This window comes from Pararge aegeria, chromosome 19 (assembly GCF_905163445.1).
Source record: "Pararge aegeria chromosome 19, ilParAegt1.1, whole genome shotgun sequence".
Taxonomy (NCBI): Eukaryota; Metazoa; Arthropoda; class Insecta; order Lepidoptera; family Nymphalidae; genus Pararge; species Pararge aegeria.
Genome location: NC_053198.1, coordinates 5,158,925 through 5,173,785, shown reverse-complemented (window position 1 = coordinate 5,173,785; position 14,861 = coordinate 5,158,925). Strand labels below are relative to the sequence as shown.

General features: G+C 37.3%; 1 protein-coding gene across 3 annotated transcripts in view; it reads left to right on the top strand.

The window, feature by feature from the left end:
* Positions 1–14,861, top strand: part of LOC120632382 (transcription factor kayak) — a 77,686-nt gene that overhangs the window by 59,395 nt on the left and 3,430 nt on the right. For 2 of the 3 annotated variants that reach the window (XM_039902242.1, XM_039902243.1), the window contains exons 2-5: positions 5,423–5,597; positions 6,265–6,572; positions 7,194–7,447; positions 13,616–13,736. In XM_039902242.1, coding sequence (XP_039758176.1) covers positions 5,423–5,597; positions 6,265–6,572; positions 7,194–7,447; positions 13,616–13,736 — 858 coding nt within the window. Of the gene's footprint in view, positions 1–1,413; positions 1,817–5,422; positions 5,598–6,264; positions 6,573–7,193; positions 7,448–13,615; positions 13,737–14,861 lie in introns of those variants that run through there. The other variant, XM_039902244.1, reaches the window with a different exon arrangement.

Here is a 14,861-nt window from a genome sequence, read left to right as displayed (position 1 = left end):
GAGAGCTTCCGGAGCGTTCGCTTTGTCCCGCCAGTCGCCACCAGCCTGCGAGATTGGCCACAATTACCAATTACCAGATGATCTTTGGCTAATCCTTCTTTTATTACCAGTTACCAGAGCTTCTGCGAAAATTGGAGAAACGCAATTCCATTATAAAATTACATCTTGGAAATGGGTTTCGTTTAAATTTCGCACAGTAGGTACTATTATAAATGTATATATACACAATGAAAACTAGTGATTACAGCTACGGGATACCTTTCTGGGTAACCCGTTCTATCCCCGGCACGTACCTCTAAATTTTCGGAGTTATGTGCGTTTTTAATTTAGGGAATCCAAACCTTGAAACCCGGCCTTAACCCTCCTGATTCTGAGAGGGCCCCTTTAATGGGTTGATAAAGATGTTGATAGTGACTATTATAAATGCGAAAGTTTGGAGTGATTTTACCCAATCACGTTCAGGAGGGATGAACGTATCTCTTTATTTTGAACTCACGAAGGACACTAGCTGAACATTTTTCTCCCCGGAAAAAGGACAAATGTTCATAATCATATCTCACAGCTTTATCAACTCTCTGAACATTGGCGCGTGAAAATAATATAAGTTTAATAAAAAACGGGGTAAATTGTTGCCGTAACTTACTGTTGCTCTTGTCAGAGGGTATAATCAGGGGTAATTTTGTGTCTCCTGCCTATGCTAGACTGTTAGCAGTGCTGTAAGGCTATTTCTATGTATTTTCATTTCTTTATCCTCACAATGTCATGCGTGCACTGGCATGCGTCCCATTACTTCTTAGAATTGGTAGACAAAAGTAAACTCTGAGAAAAATATTCAGAGCTTAGGAGTTTAAGTCGTTTAACTAATTGACCATTTTTACGTAGTTACCTACTCATATGGTCACCTAACCTCACCAAAAAATGATTAGTAGTGTCTTTAAAAGTATCTTAAGCTGATAGTTGACACGATACCAAATAAGGCTGTATTCACCGAAACCTCCCGCCTACGCCGTAGCGCGTCCTTGGCGCAAGGTCCTGCCGAGCCTCCCACCTACTTTACATCGGTAGTCGGCGTCATTCAACGCATTGATATTAGGTAGCCAATTATTATTTAATCGATGTTACGTTTATTTTTTATCACAGCTTCACATGTAAACTTCGTTCGCGTATAAACAAAGGTGAGTTATACGTAGGCTTCCGCGCTCCGATTACGAGAACTTGAAAAGTTCGCATCAAACAGGCCGGCGCTGTTTTCAGGTTACACCGCCCATTACCACGGATAACTAGAAGCCGCCGCGTGCGATGCGAAATGATGCGAAATATTTCCGGAGTTAGAGGAGTGTTCTATTAATACGTGATTTCGACGTCGCTCGTGGGCGAACTGCGGGCGAGGGCGGGCGAGGCGAGGCAGTAGCGCGCGATCCGCCGCGGCCGGCCGCCGTACGACGCGCGCGCAACGAACGAACGACCCGCACTCCCGCGCACACGATTAGCTAACGCGAACTGTCGCGATCGAGACCGACTATCGCCGAATATACAAACGTCTGAGACTTACTAAACTAACCGAATTTAAAAAAAAAACCCAGTCACCTGCACCAGTGTATTGTTTAGATAATACAAATTTGCGAGGGCGGATTTTATAACGAACACATCGACTAACAAACTCGAACCCGCACGAAGGTGTCGCGTCGCAAAAAGCGCAACACAATAGAGTAAGCGTCTAATTATAAACGTGGTTGTGGTGCCGACACTCGAAATGCAGAACATTGATCCGCTGGAGTTCGCCAATATGCTGGCTACGGAGCTGTGGTGTCAACAGGTACATGCCCGATGTCAGTTGCCTACTAAGGGCATGCACTTTTCTCCTAAAGAAAGGATGTCAAGGAATCAGCGAATCAGATTATTCAAAAATTACGTGATAGAATTATCACGTAATTTTATAAAATCCGATTGTTCCCCTCGTGTACCGTTTGTCTAGCCTTCGAAAATCCATTTTCTTTATAGCTTGAGATACATTAGTTTTATCACAAATGCTATTCCATAATAAAATCCTTAACGCCTTGCTTTATTCTTGATAAATAGCATAGACTGCATGCTCCTTCGAGAAAACAAAAAGCATTAAAAATAAATATTATATTCCGCGCGGACGAAATTCTTATACATAGTTATTAGTTACCTACATACACGTTTGATGACACATATACTAGCGCAGGTGGGAACCCTTGACTAATCACTAGAAAAATGATTGTAAACGTAATAAGTTTCATTGTTGAAAAATAATTCGAATTTACCTACTCACGTATGCATGCCACTTTATGTTTTCTACAAACTTTACATTCTAAAGTTCTTATTTGGACTAGGGATATTGGTCAGTTTCTTTATGTAGTTTATGTACTAGCTGTTGCCTGCGGCTACGTCTGCATTTGCTTTCCGCGGGAACTGATTTTTTTCAGAACTAAGAAGTATCCAATGTCTATCTCCAGGATGCAAATTTTGTCTAGATCGATTTGCCGTTTGTTTTTAATTCGCGGTGACATTGTCTCAATTCTTTACCGGGATATACATACCATTTATCTTTGGGCCAATTTTCGTCACAAACACGTAAAAGATAAATTGAGATCCATTTATTTATTAAATCTAGTAATAAATAAATGGTTTTAATCCTGTTGTTTAGATTAGGATAAATAAATAAAACAAGTTTCTCTTTCTCGTCAAAATTCGAATTGTCTACTCATTATTAGGAACAATATCAACAAAATTCGTATAATTATTGCACTATCTCTGGCAATCAAATTTCGAACGCCGAAATACTAGAAATCAAACAAAAGTGGACCAAAATTCATTAGTTTGAGAGTAGCTTATTCCGTACTGCCAATTTTTATTTTACTAAAGTTCCGCCAAGAGCGCTAGTTTTAAAAGTGTGAACGAATTTTAGCTTTATTGTACCGGAGACAAATTTCAATTTTATATGTAGTTACAGTGTTTAGCTCAGTAGGTACGATATATGATTTCCTTACCGCAACACACGACCAAGATTGTGCCAAAAACCATGCTGTCTGGCACAGACCGGGCACGTGAGATGCGCGCGAGCCGCTTCTCTGTACAGCATTAAAGTAGGATGCAGTGAATCAGACAAGAATTACCTATGATATTATTGCCTCAGCGTCAGAGTGTAGATCATAACTCATTTAAAGTCTTAATTCGTGAAGGTCAAACTACTGTACATCACTTACCTACATCAAATGAAAACTTCTTGTTCAAAAAGTCCTATTTCAGAAAAGTCCTATTTTAGACTTTTTTCAAGGGTATTTAATTTCGTATACATTATGTAACGGGTATCTTAATCACATAGCGTTACATGATAGTGCGATAGAAAAAATTAACCTACAATTTTAGTATATTTGACGATACAGGATCAGATGTATGTTACTTTAAAAAGCATGCTCATTTATATATCAAGACTATATATAATATTATGACGTAAGGCGTGTCATTATCTGTTACTGTTGTTCTACTGAATCAAATAAATATGACGTACAGACAGACATGACGAAACATTTCTTTCTACGGAACCTTAAAATGACTTATATGTTATGCTCAGTTACGTGCACTTCATACGTGCTCAAAAGCACTGCCTACCCTAAAATTTTTGTATAACTCAGAATGCGGAAGGATTTTTTCATTTTCAGCCATTTTCCTTCTTTATGCATACTCTGATAAAAATGCACGCCACTGGTTATCCTGTTACTATATCCAAATATAATCCATAATCACCTGCATGTTTGTTCAAGTTTATAACAAAAGGTGAAGTACGGTTTTGCTTATGTTTATTTATCTCATTTAAAATTACTACGGCTGAGAGATTTACGATTAAGTTTTCAGCGCCCCTTCTCAAAAATAACATCGTTACATCAGAAGCGGGATATGATTTATTTTGACAACTCACCAAACCAAAGTATTTATATAGACAACTGGAATGATGAATGTTTAAAAGATAAGCCACGACCTCAACCGGTGGACGTAGCTTAGCTGGATTTTGGTCCTCTGTAGGGATTTAAATAATGTGTCTGTGTGTGTGTGTGATAAACTCCATTCCGGGTCTCGCCCGTTTATGTCTAATAATTTCCTGTAGAGATATTCCGAATAGAAATAGTAAATATGCTTATAACTTGTTATAAAAAAAAATATGTTTGAATATATCTAGATAACATTACTAAGGCCAGTTTTCACTAACAACGCAATGTCTTATAATAAGTGACGCCTAATCTAAGGATATTCCTAGGCATACACCAATCTTTCACCTATTGTTATTACCTGTTGGTGGAATGTTGTTTTTCTATGGACATCGCTCAAATCATTAGGCATTCGTTTTAGGCGTTGCCTAGGTTTAGTTAAACCTTTGAGATGTTGTCTAATTATACGCAATGCATAAAACACATCATACATTCTTAAATAATTTTATAAATAGTTCTTTATTGTGTTGTATATTGTTTTTATCTTGTTGTTATTGGTTCGCGCGCAACACAAATGTTTTGCTGATAAAAACCGATCGGAATGTGGAAGCAACATCATTTTTACTGCACAGCTAATAAACATTGCGTAATAATATTGTATGTTATGAAATTTATTTATTTTTGTTAGGACTACCAACAAAACTAAATGTATTTTAGTTATGGATAAAGCTAGCCTTACTAATGACACATAATTCCATGTATCGTACAACTTAATTAATACAAAAATTTAAATTATAGAAATTAACTACCTCGAATACAGAAGAAATAACAATAATATATATGTTATATACTTTCATAATAATATATTCATGTATAATAACATTTCACTTTTAATAATAATATAGATATATATATATATAAATCATAAGTTAGTTGACAATCTTTTTTTTTGTTTGTCATATAAGTTTTATATATTTATCTAGTTCATAAAAAAATTGGCCTTTAGCGTCGGTCCCAACTTATCGATACTAATATTATAAATTGATAGATTTATTGTATTTGTTTTTTTGTTCTTCCCAACCGCTCTAAATGAAATTTAATTAGTAATTGGATAGTTTGAATCCTGGAGACGGACATTGACTTCTTTTGAAACCGAGAAATTTCGAAAAATATATATTACTACTTACTAGCTGATGCCCGCTTTCTTTATCGTGTTTTACAAATCCCGTGGGAACCGTTTGTTGTCCTGGGATCATAAATAGTCTGGGATAGTAACTACTTGTAATAGCCAAAAATCACGTTGATTGGTTTGTAAGCTAGCGCGTAAAGGACGGACAAACAAACAAACACACTTTCCCATTTATAATATTAGTAAGGATTAACGGTACGACTAAATACCGCAATATACGCGGACGCAGGCGCGAGCATTTTCTTTAATAGATGACTAACTTTTTGTTTCTTCTTGTTTCCAGTTGGCAAACCTAGAGGGCCTCCAGTCGGGGGTCCCAACCCGCACCACGGCGACCATAACACCCACGCAGTTGCGCAGCTTCGAGCAGACTTACATCGAGCTGAACAACTGCCACAGTGAGCGCACCAGTCACGCGGGCTTTGTGCCGCCCTCCGTGGCGCAGGGCAACTCTTACGGTGAGCTCTAAACCCTTATTCTACTGGTAATATTGCATACGCGTCCCGTTCATTTGTACGTCTCCTCAAAGTAAGCTTGTTGAGTTTACTTTGAGCAGACGTACCACTGAACCAGACAACTGCCCATCACTCTTTATAAGAACGGCTTTGTCCCCCGCTCTGGCGCATTGTTCAGCTCAGTGGTCTATAATTCAGAGGTCCCGGGATCGTTCCCTGGCAGGGACAATGTGGGAGTATGTAATTATTGAATTTTCTCTGGTTTTGTCTGGTGGAAAGGTCGATGGCCGGGGCTAGTGATCATCCTACAGTAAAAGACGTGTGCCTCCAAGCAATTTTGGATTCCTGATAAATTCTGCGTAGAAACCCAATAGAGTATGATATACCATTCATGGTTTAAATGTAAGCCTATACATCTTTATACTTCAACATTAAAATATATCAGTCGGTAAGATTGACATCAAGTGCTAACTAATAGTGGAATATAGTAAAATTACTTAAGTGCAACGCAACCAAAGAATTGGTAGCCAGATAAAAATGTCCCTTCCTGTTTTTAAAAAGACTAAAATCCGAATAAAAAAGAATACAAGGAATGATAAAGTTCTAAAGGCTTTAGACAGTTCAGGTCAAATGTGCAAAAATATTGAAGTATTCTATGATTTAATTCTAGGCATCCTGAATCCGGTGGGCTACTGTGACTCGGGCCCGACGACGCTGCATGTGTCGCCGGGCCCCCTCTCAGCCAGCGGTGACAGCAGCAGCAGTCCCGGCCTTCCAGCTCCCAAGCGACGCAACATGGGCGGAAGGCGACCAGCGAAAACTCCCCAAGACATCACTCCCGAAGAGGAAGAGAGGAGAAAGATTCGCCGCGAACGAAACAAAATGGCCGCAGCACGCTGTCGCAAACGAAGGCTCGACCACACCAATGAATTGCAAGATGAAACCGACCAACTCGAAGAGAAGAAACAGATGCTACAGGTACCATCTTTTTTTGGATACAGCCATCGTTCCAACTAGTTACTCAAGGGATCGATGACAGCGAAAATCTCGTAAACCTTTTCATCCAAAAAGGAGGAAAGAAGAAATCACACAACCTAGGAAAATATATGTTCCAGTGTTGTTAGCAGCTAAGGAAATCTAACGGAAAGAGGGCAGCAACGTCCTCTGCTCTCAGCGCGGCACTCGTGCTACATGCCTCCCTAGTACGAGTGCGCAAGCATTCCTGTTGGCTTCATACTGTACTTTTTTCTAAGTGCCCTATTTATAAGGAGTTTCTAAATGGTTCAGAGTAATCTTTGGTCCATAAAGTTTTTATTTATTTATCCATCTAATGCGATCACCATCGCCATCTGCCCAGCGAGGTGGTTATGGGCAAACCCTCCCGATGGGAGAGGTATTTTGTTCAGCAGTGGATTTGATGTTGTCAGCAGTTCTTAGCTAAATCCAGTTTTGTCAGCAGTTTAGACTTTATCTTGGAAGAAGGATTGGTATTTCGGTCCGTACCAAAAAGTTGACTACCCGCGTTAACTCTTTTTAGGAACGCAATTATCGATTTTGCTATTTTGCATTTTTATCCAGCTCAATATAACTTATTTTCAGGATGAAATACGTAAACTCAATGCCGACAAGGAACAATTACAAGCGATATTGTCAAACCACCTGCCGGTGTGCCGGCTCAACAAGCGATCGACCAGCCCTCCAGACGTCAAGCCATTCCAGGAACAGAGCCCTTACGAGTATCCTGATGTACCGGAGGATGGCGTTAGAGTCAAGGTTGAGGTGATGGACCCCAACGTGGACCCCGTCCTTGGGTTAGATAACGATATCTTTACCTCGCCGGCGGCAGACAAAAGGTGAGCCACTGTTAATACGTATTTGGACAGGCTTTTATTTAACTAGTTTTTTTAACATAGTACATACAATCGTATCGAAGGTTAAACACAGTTGACAGTTGATTAGAGGTTTGCAAAAAAAGCTTGAGGAAGTTTCATTAATTATTCGAAAAGCGCCGAAGTTAAAAAAACTATTAGTGCAGCAAATATATGATGAATAATATCCGCTGTAGAGATAGCGATTTCGCGGGGCTTCCCAAAAAGCAAACTTACTTGCAATATTCATATATGTATATTAATATTTAAATAATTCCGAGTCACGATGACGAGACAGTTTATGATGCAAATAAATGTCTAGATAAGTTATAATTGTGATATCATTGGACACTTGTTAAATAAATAAAGAATTTATTATTATTTGACAAATAATAATAATAATAATAATTTATTTATTCACAAGAATGTAGGTACATACAGTTTTTAAAATGTAAAGTAGTTATTATAATATTTATACAAACAAATGCGTGCCTCACAAATTATATTGGTGTGTATGTAATAAATGTATGTAATGGTGCCATTTAAAATCTACTGTCCCTGATTTAGGTAAAAACCTGTATTACAGGCGACAGTGCTCTCCTTAAATTGTTGTTTCGATGATTGAGTGTATGATTGTGCGTATGTGAGTTTGCGTCGCATAGGTAATTGTGGTCGCGTATATGTTTGCTTATACAAGATAGTTATTATATTAAGTTATATATACATATATAAATTTGTTTTGCAGGTGTATGTGTGTGTTTGTATGTATGTATTTATATTTGTGTGTGTTTGTATGTGCGTGTGTGTGTGTGTGTGTGTGTGTGTATATGTGAGTTAGAGTTTTACATATTAATTCGATCCTAAGACTTCCAGAAGAATATCAGTTTCAGCATATGATTTTGTCAGTAGCCACTCTTTTACACATTTTTTACAGTTAATTTTATTTAGGGGGTATATATTTATATCTCTATTGATTTTATTGTAAATTCTAGAGCTAATGATGTAGTACTGCCTCCCAGCTAGTTTACTTTTGTGCCTTTCTGTTTGAAAGATTATGTCCCCTCTTCTTTTATGTTGGCTTTTTACGTAAGTAGTAGAATTATGTTTACGAATAATAGTTTGAAGAATAAAAAGTTGGCGAACTGATAGAACTTTACAATCTCTGTATAATTCTGTAGTGGAATACCGAAAAGGTCTATTAGTCATCACTTTTAGGATAGCCCTTTGTGCTCTCTCCAACTGTAGTAGCGTTGATTTATGACTGCCACCCCAGACAGAAATGCAGTATGAAAGTAAAGACTGAACTATTGCATGGTATACCATAAAAAGAATTGATTTATTTGCTGATGATCTAAGATTTCTGAATATGTATATTAGTTTCCTTATTTTAGATGTTAAGTTAGATATGTGCAGTTTCCAGGACAAAGTGTTTTCAATTTGCAGTCCAAGATATTTTATATTTGAAACATATTCTACTGTAGGACAGGCGCAATATGTATTTTCTAAAGAATTACAGATATGCGCCCTCACTAAGCATTTATCAATAGGAGGTTGAGTGGTTGTGGACGAGGAAAAGGTAAGGAATTTAGATTTAATAACATTTAGGCTAAGTAAGTTTGCAGTTAACCAATCGGAAACCAATTTAAGTGCATTTTCGGCATTTTTAAAAGTATTCTCCCACGTATCTCCTGTAACAAGCAGAACGGTGTCATCTGCGTAAGCTATTATTTTGCAATGAGGAATTGGAAGGCAGCAAAGATTATTTATATATATAAGGAATAGCGTGGGGCCTAAAATGCTGCCCTGCGGGACACCATATGTAAGAGGCATATCATCGCTTCGATGTTCAGTTACCTTAACTTGCTGGGTACGATTCTTTAAGTAATCGCTGAAAATATTCAGTGCTATACCTCTTACTCCTATTTTATAAAGCTTAGTCAGTAGTATGGGTACAGAAACAGTGTCGAAGGCCTTAGATAAATCAAGGAAAATGCCGACGCATTATAATTTTTGATCTAGGGATCTAGTAATCGATTCAGTTAAATATAGAACTGCGTCTTCAGTACATTTTCCTTTTCTAAAGCCGTATTGGTTTGGTGACAACAGTTTATGTGCTTCTAAATAATTAACTAGTCTATTATTCAACACCTTTTCTAAGATTTTAGACAGAGAGGTTAGCATAGATATAGGTCTATAATTGTTTACATTGGTTCTATCACCATTTTTATAGATTGGAATAACTAGAGCCTTTTTATAGGAGTCCGGAAAAATACCCGTGACGAGAGAAAGATTACAAATTTTAGTGATTATAGGAGCAAGCGAGGCAAAGCTAGCCTTTAAGACTTTTGATGGAATCCCGTCCCATCCTACCGCACTATTTGATTTAAGGTTCATAATAATGGTTTCTATTTCTGTTACGTTTACTGGTAGAATTCCAAAAGAATTTACAGGAGAGAGGGTATCAACTATGCAGTTTTCTGGGGAGTAGTTTGGTTGTAAGAGAATCTGAGTTGCTAATCTGCTTCCTACTTCTACAAAAAAACTATTTACATGGTTAAGAGAAGTTTTATAATCAGTTTTTAAATGTAACAATTCTAAAGCAGGGGAGGATGAAGGATAAATATTTCCAACCTTCTTAATTACATGCCAGGTTCCTTTCGTGTTGTTTTTATTTTTTTCGAATTCAAATTTTTCGTAATTTCGTTTAAGTCGCTTTAAAAGATTATTGCAAAATTTTTTGTATCGGTGGTATGTAATTTTAACTGTTTCATTCTCAGTTGAAGCCTTACATTTTTTATATAAGCGATCTCGATGTCTAATGCATCTTAGGAGCCCAGGGGTAATCCATGGTTTAAGTATAGTTTTTTTCGTGATGTACGACTTTTTTTTGTATTAGCCTCAATAATGCCGCCGAGGATGTTAACTAACTGATTTACAGCGATGTTAGGGTCTTGAGAATCTACTAACTTATTAAAATTTAAATCATCTATGCTCTGTTTGACTTTAGCGAAATCAATAAAAATACGGTCGATTGTACCATGAATTCTTGGAAATTGAATGTCCAGGGATACAATTTCTGGAGAGTGATCAGTCACTGTTGGATCTAATACCAATGTGGTACTTTTATATCGTGTTTTGAGTAGAACGTGGTCGATACAGGTTTTGTCATGCGTTAAAAAGAAGTGCGATGGCAAAAGGCCATGGCTACAAATTAGGTTTAAATACTCGTCCGATCGACTTTCATTGCTCAATTGAGAAATGTGTATATTTACATCACCCATCACAACCAGCGACTTACAATGACTTACATTAGCAAGAACCGCATTGAGACTGTTTAGAAAATCATCTATTTGTTTAAACGAGGGAGACCGATATATAGCAAGAAGACATAATTTATTATTAAAATTACACATTATTGAGCTCGCATTAATTAAAGTTGGATATGATAACGTGCATTGAAGTCCATTTTTAACATATAAAATGACACCGTCGCTACGGTTTATGATATATTTTGAACAATGCGGTGTATATCCGCTTAAAGTAGGTACTTGGTTTACATTTTTCAGCCAACATTCAGTTAAAACAATTATGTCTATTTCTAGGTTTATACGTCTCAACAAAACCTGGAGCCCATCAAAATTAGAGTTAATACTACGTATATTCATATGAAAAAAAGTTATTGATTTTTTTTTGCTGGGGATGTAATTTCTACACATTTCGGCTTCACACTGAAATGAGGTCATATTTCCCAAATTTTGAAGATCTGAATTTATATTCGTCCATTCAAAATCCAGGAGTAAAAATAAAAAATAAAATCATTGAACGTAGGGAGCAGGAGCGGCTAATAAAGCTCGGTACAAAAATTAGAATTCTAGAACTAGTGGGAAAAATTTTGAATATCGACATGGCATAAATTTGGTTAATTTTGGGCCTCGAAATTAAATAAAAATTGTAGATAATATATTGTGCATAAATTCTTACGAAAATATTCTGAAAGGCTTGGCATAAATGTATATAATAACATATTTGAAGTTGTATTAGTGTATAAAAAATTATAAGTGTAAGTCCGTGTAGGTAAGCTAAGTGTAAGTAAACTCTGAAAGTGTGAAAAAGTGTGTTAGTTTTGAGTTTAGTGTTAATTCTTAATAGTAAAATTAATTTAAATCTCATGCAAAAATCATACGTCCATTTTAGCGTTGCAGTATAGGTACTCAAATTACTTTCTACTAGTCAAACTTTGGCGCTCTTTAGTTTTGAGAGGTCTTCCTCCGAGTCTATCCGGATTTGAGGGGCACCCTCGTTTTTACGTAGATATATCGTCCCACGCGAGGTCCAGCAGAAAGAATATCCGTTTGTTTTAGCAAAATCTCGGGCCAGGAAAAAAATCCTTTTACTCTTTCGGGTAAGGACCTCAGATAGATATATGGGTCTCGAGGGACCTGCTATGTTTATATTCGTGGTATTAAATCGACGTGGGCCCGAGTTAATTTTATTAAACTTTTTAAAGTTTGAAATTAGATTATCCTTGACCAGAACACTTGTAAATTCCACAAGAATCGGTTTATTCGTCTCCGATTTTGAAAAAGATCTATAAATATCCTTGATATCTAAGGCCTGTATATTTAAAGAAAGTTTAGAGGCCAAATTCAACATAAAATCTTTCAAATCGTCCTTGGTTTCCTTTTGTTTTAAATTTTGAATATTACGTATCTCAATACATGAGTTTACGGATCTCTTTTCGAGGTTTTCTATTTTATTTTCCAGTGTAGAAATATACGCTAAGTGTTCTTTTTGCTCAGCTTCAAACTTGCCCAATCTGATTTTAATCTCAACATTTTCCTGTGATAAAAACTCAATATTTTTTATTATTTCCGTGTTCTGTGTCCTTATTTCATTAATTGAGTCCTGTATCAAAGACAATTTCCGATCCTGTTCATGCGTAAAAGAAAGAAACATCTTACGCATATCGGCAAAAAACGCTCGCGACTCATTGTCATCTTTCCCGTCAAACTTACGCTTCGAACGCATCGTAATATTAACATCTTTGTCGGTACTCGGTGAATTTAACGCCGGTTCCGAGTCGCAGTGATGTATGCGGCCGACGCGGGGAGCAGCGGGGGACGGAGATTGCGTTTCGTGCGACATGTTCGCAAAAAAGTACCAGGGTAGCAGAAATCACAAAGATATCTTCGTTCCACGTAGATTGCAAAGTAGATTTTGACCTTTACTCTAATGGATTAAGGTCAAAATTCACGTACAGAAACATCCGTGGTATTAGTAAGAAACGGCGAGTCGGTTACACTGTCTTGCAGCACTTTATGCACTCCTAATTATGTTCAAGTATTTAATTGATGAAAATTTGTATTATAATTCAATTTTAATACACAAAAAACACGTCTGTAGTTGACCATAGGTCCGGGGAGAGCAAAGATTATGTAGAACTAGCTGCTAACCGTTCTCTTCGTCCGCCTTTATTACAGTTTTGTACATATCCGGTGTAAACAGTTTGTTTCTCTGGTATAAAAAGTTTATAAAGCCTTGAAATCAGATTTTTTTTTAAAACAAATGCCTCAGTTTTTATAATCATTTGTGGGCCAGATGAGTAGTTTTTACAGTGTTTATGACTTTTATCAACTTTGGTTGTTTCTTTGAAAGAAAACGGGCCATTTATAAGCCTTTTTACCGTAGCCATTACAGGCCTTTTAAAGAGCACGGATCTTCGCCCACAATAAGAAGGGTTTAGGCCGTCGTCCAACACGCTGGCCCAGTGCAGATTGTTGGATTGTATACTATAAAATGGGGTGATAGCACAGTGGGTAGGACTTCGACTTCACTTTCGGGGGGGGGGCGAGTTCGAATCCCAGCACGCACCTTTAACTTTTCTAAGTTATGTGCGTTTTAAGTATTTAAAATATCACTTGCTTCAACGTTGAATGAAAACATCGCGAGGAAACCTGCATGCCTTAGAGCTCTACATAATGTTCTCAAAGGTGTGTGGAGTCCACCAATCCGCACTGGGCCAGCGTGGTGGACTACTGCCTTAACCCTTTCCCATTGGGGGAGGAGACCCGTGCCCTGTAGTGCGCCGGTAATGGGTTAATATGATGATGACGGTGTTAAGAAAATACTGAGTTTATTTTTGTGTTGTTTTAGAATAATGCTGTCGGCGGCAAACCCAGCGGTGGTAACCAGCGCTTCCTCGTTGGACACGCCTCCCGTGCGCCCCAACAGACCCAACTTCCTACAGGTGCCCGTACCCTTGACTCCCGCGCAGGTAAGAATTAAGATTACGGACCATTAAATTCAAAAATTCAATTCAAAAATCTTCACATTGAAATTTTTTTTCCATCACGATAGGGGAAGCTGTATGTGACCCATATTAGCCAATTATTGTGATGATAAAATTATACAACGTGTAACAGAATTACGAAATAATATTGAAGGATGCATAAGTATATTGCATAAGGAATCACCCTAAAAAAAATATTAAATCAAAAGAAGCACATTTATTTTTCCATACAAACAAATGCAAAACACAAAAGTGTGTTATGACAGCCCTATTTAAGATGGGAGACCGACACGCGCATAGCGCCACGCGAGGCGTACCTAATAAAGTGATAGGAGTCACATGATTTTAATTTTGCATGTGATATTAGGGCTGTAACTGATTCCTTTCAGTAAAAACTGTGATTTACTAAAAAACTGTTAGGTTTTCGGTTTCACAGATAAGTCTCGGAGATAGTACATAATGAACCTATAAAGCCTTTAAAATATTATTTGGGTTTTCTTTTACATGTTGTATATCGAAATGATTGATCATATCAATCCATTACTGTCCCACTACAGTGCACGGGTCTTCTCCCACAATGGTAAGGGTCGTAGTCCACCACGCTAGTCCAGTTCGGATTGGTGGAATTCACGCGCCTTTAAGAACAGCATGCAGTTTCCCTCGCGATGTTTTCTTCAAAATGTTGAAGAAAGTATCTTAATTACTTAAAACGCATTTTAAATTTATAAAATTAATATTTCCTCCAAGTGTTGGTACGAGTAAAACACTATGAAAAATTATAAAAAAATATAACATAACACATACAATATAATATGCATAACTTAGAAAAGCTAAAGGTGGTGGAGGTTCGCGCTTTGGGGGTGATAGCACAGTGGCAGGGGCGTGCACATCATATATGCACAAAAGCACTGCCTACGCTATAATTTTCATATTACTTATATAGATGGAGGGTTTTATTTAATTTTCTGCCTTCTTCTGTCTTTATGCCTACCCTGGTCAAAAACCCTGTGCACGCCACTGCCCAGTGACGGGGATAGATTAATCAAAAAACAATTATCGTCAAAAGATATTACATTATCTAAGATTTTTTGATTTCAAATTAATGCTGTA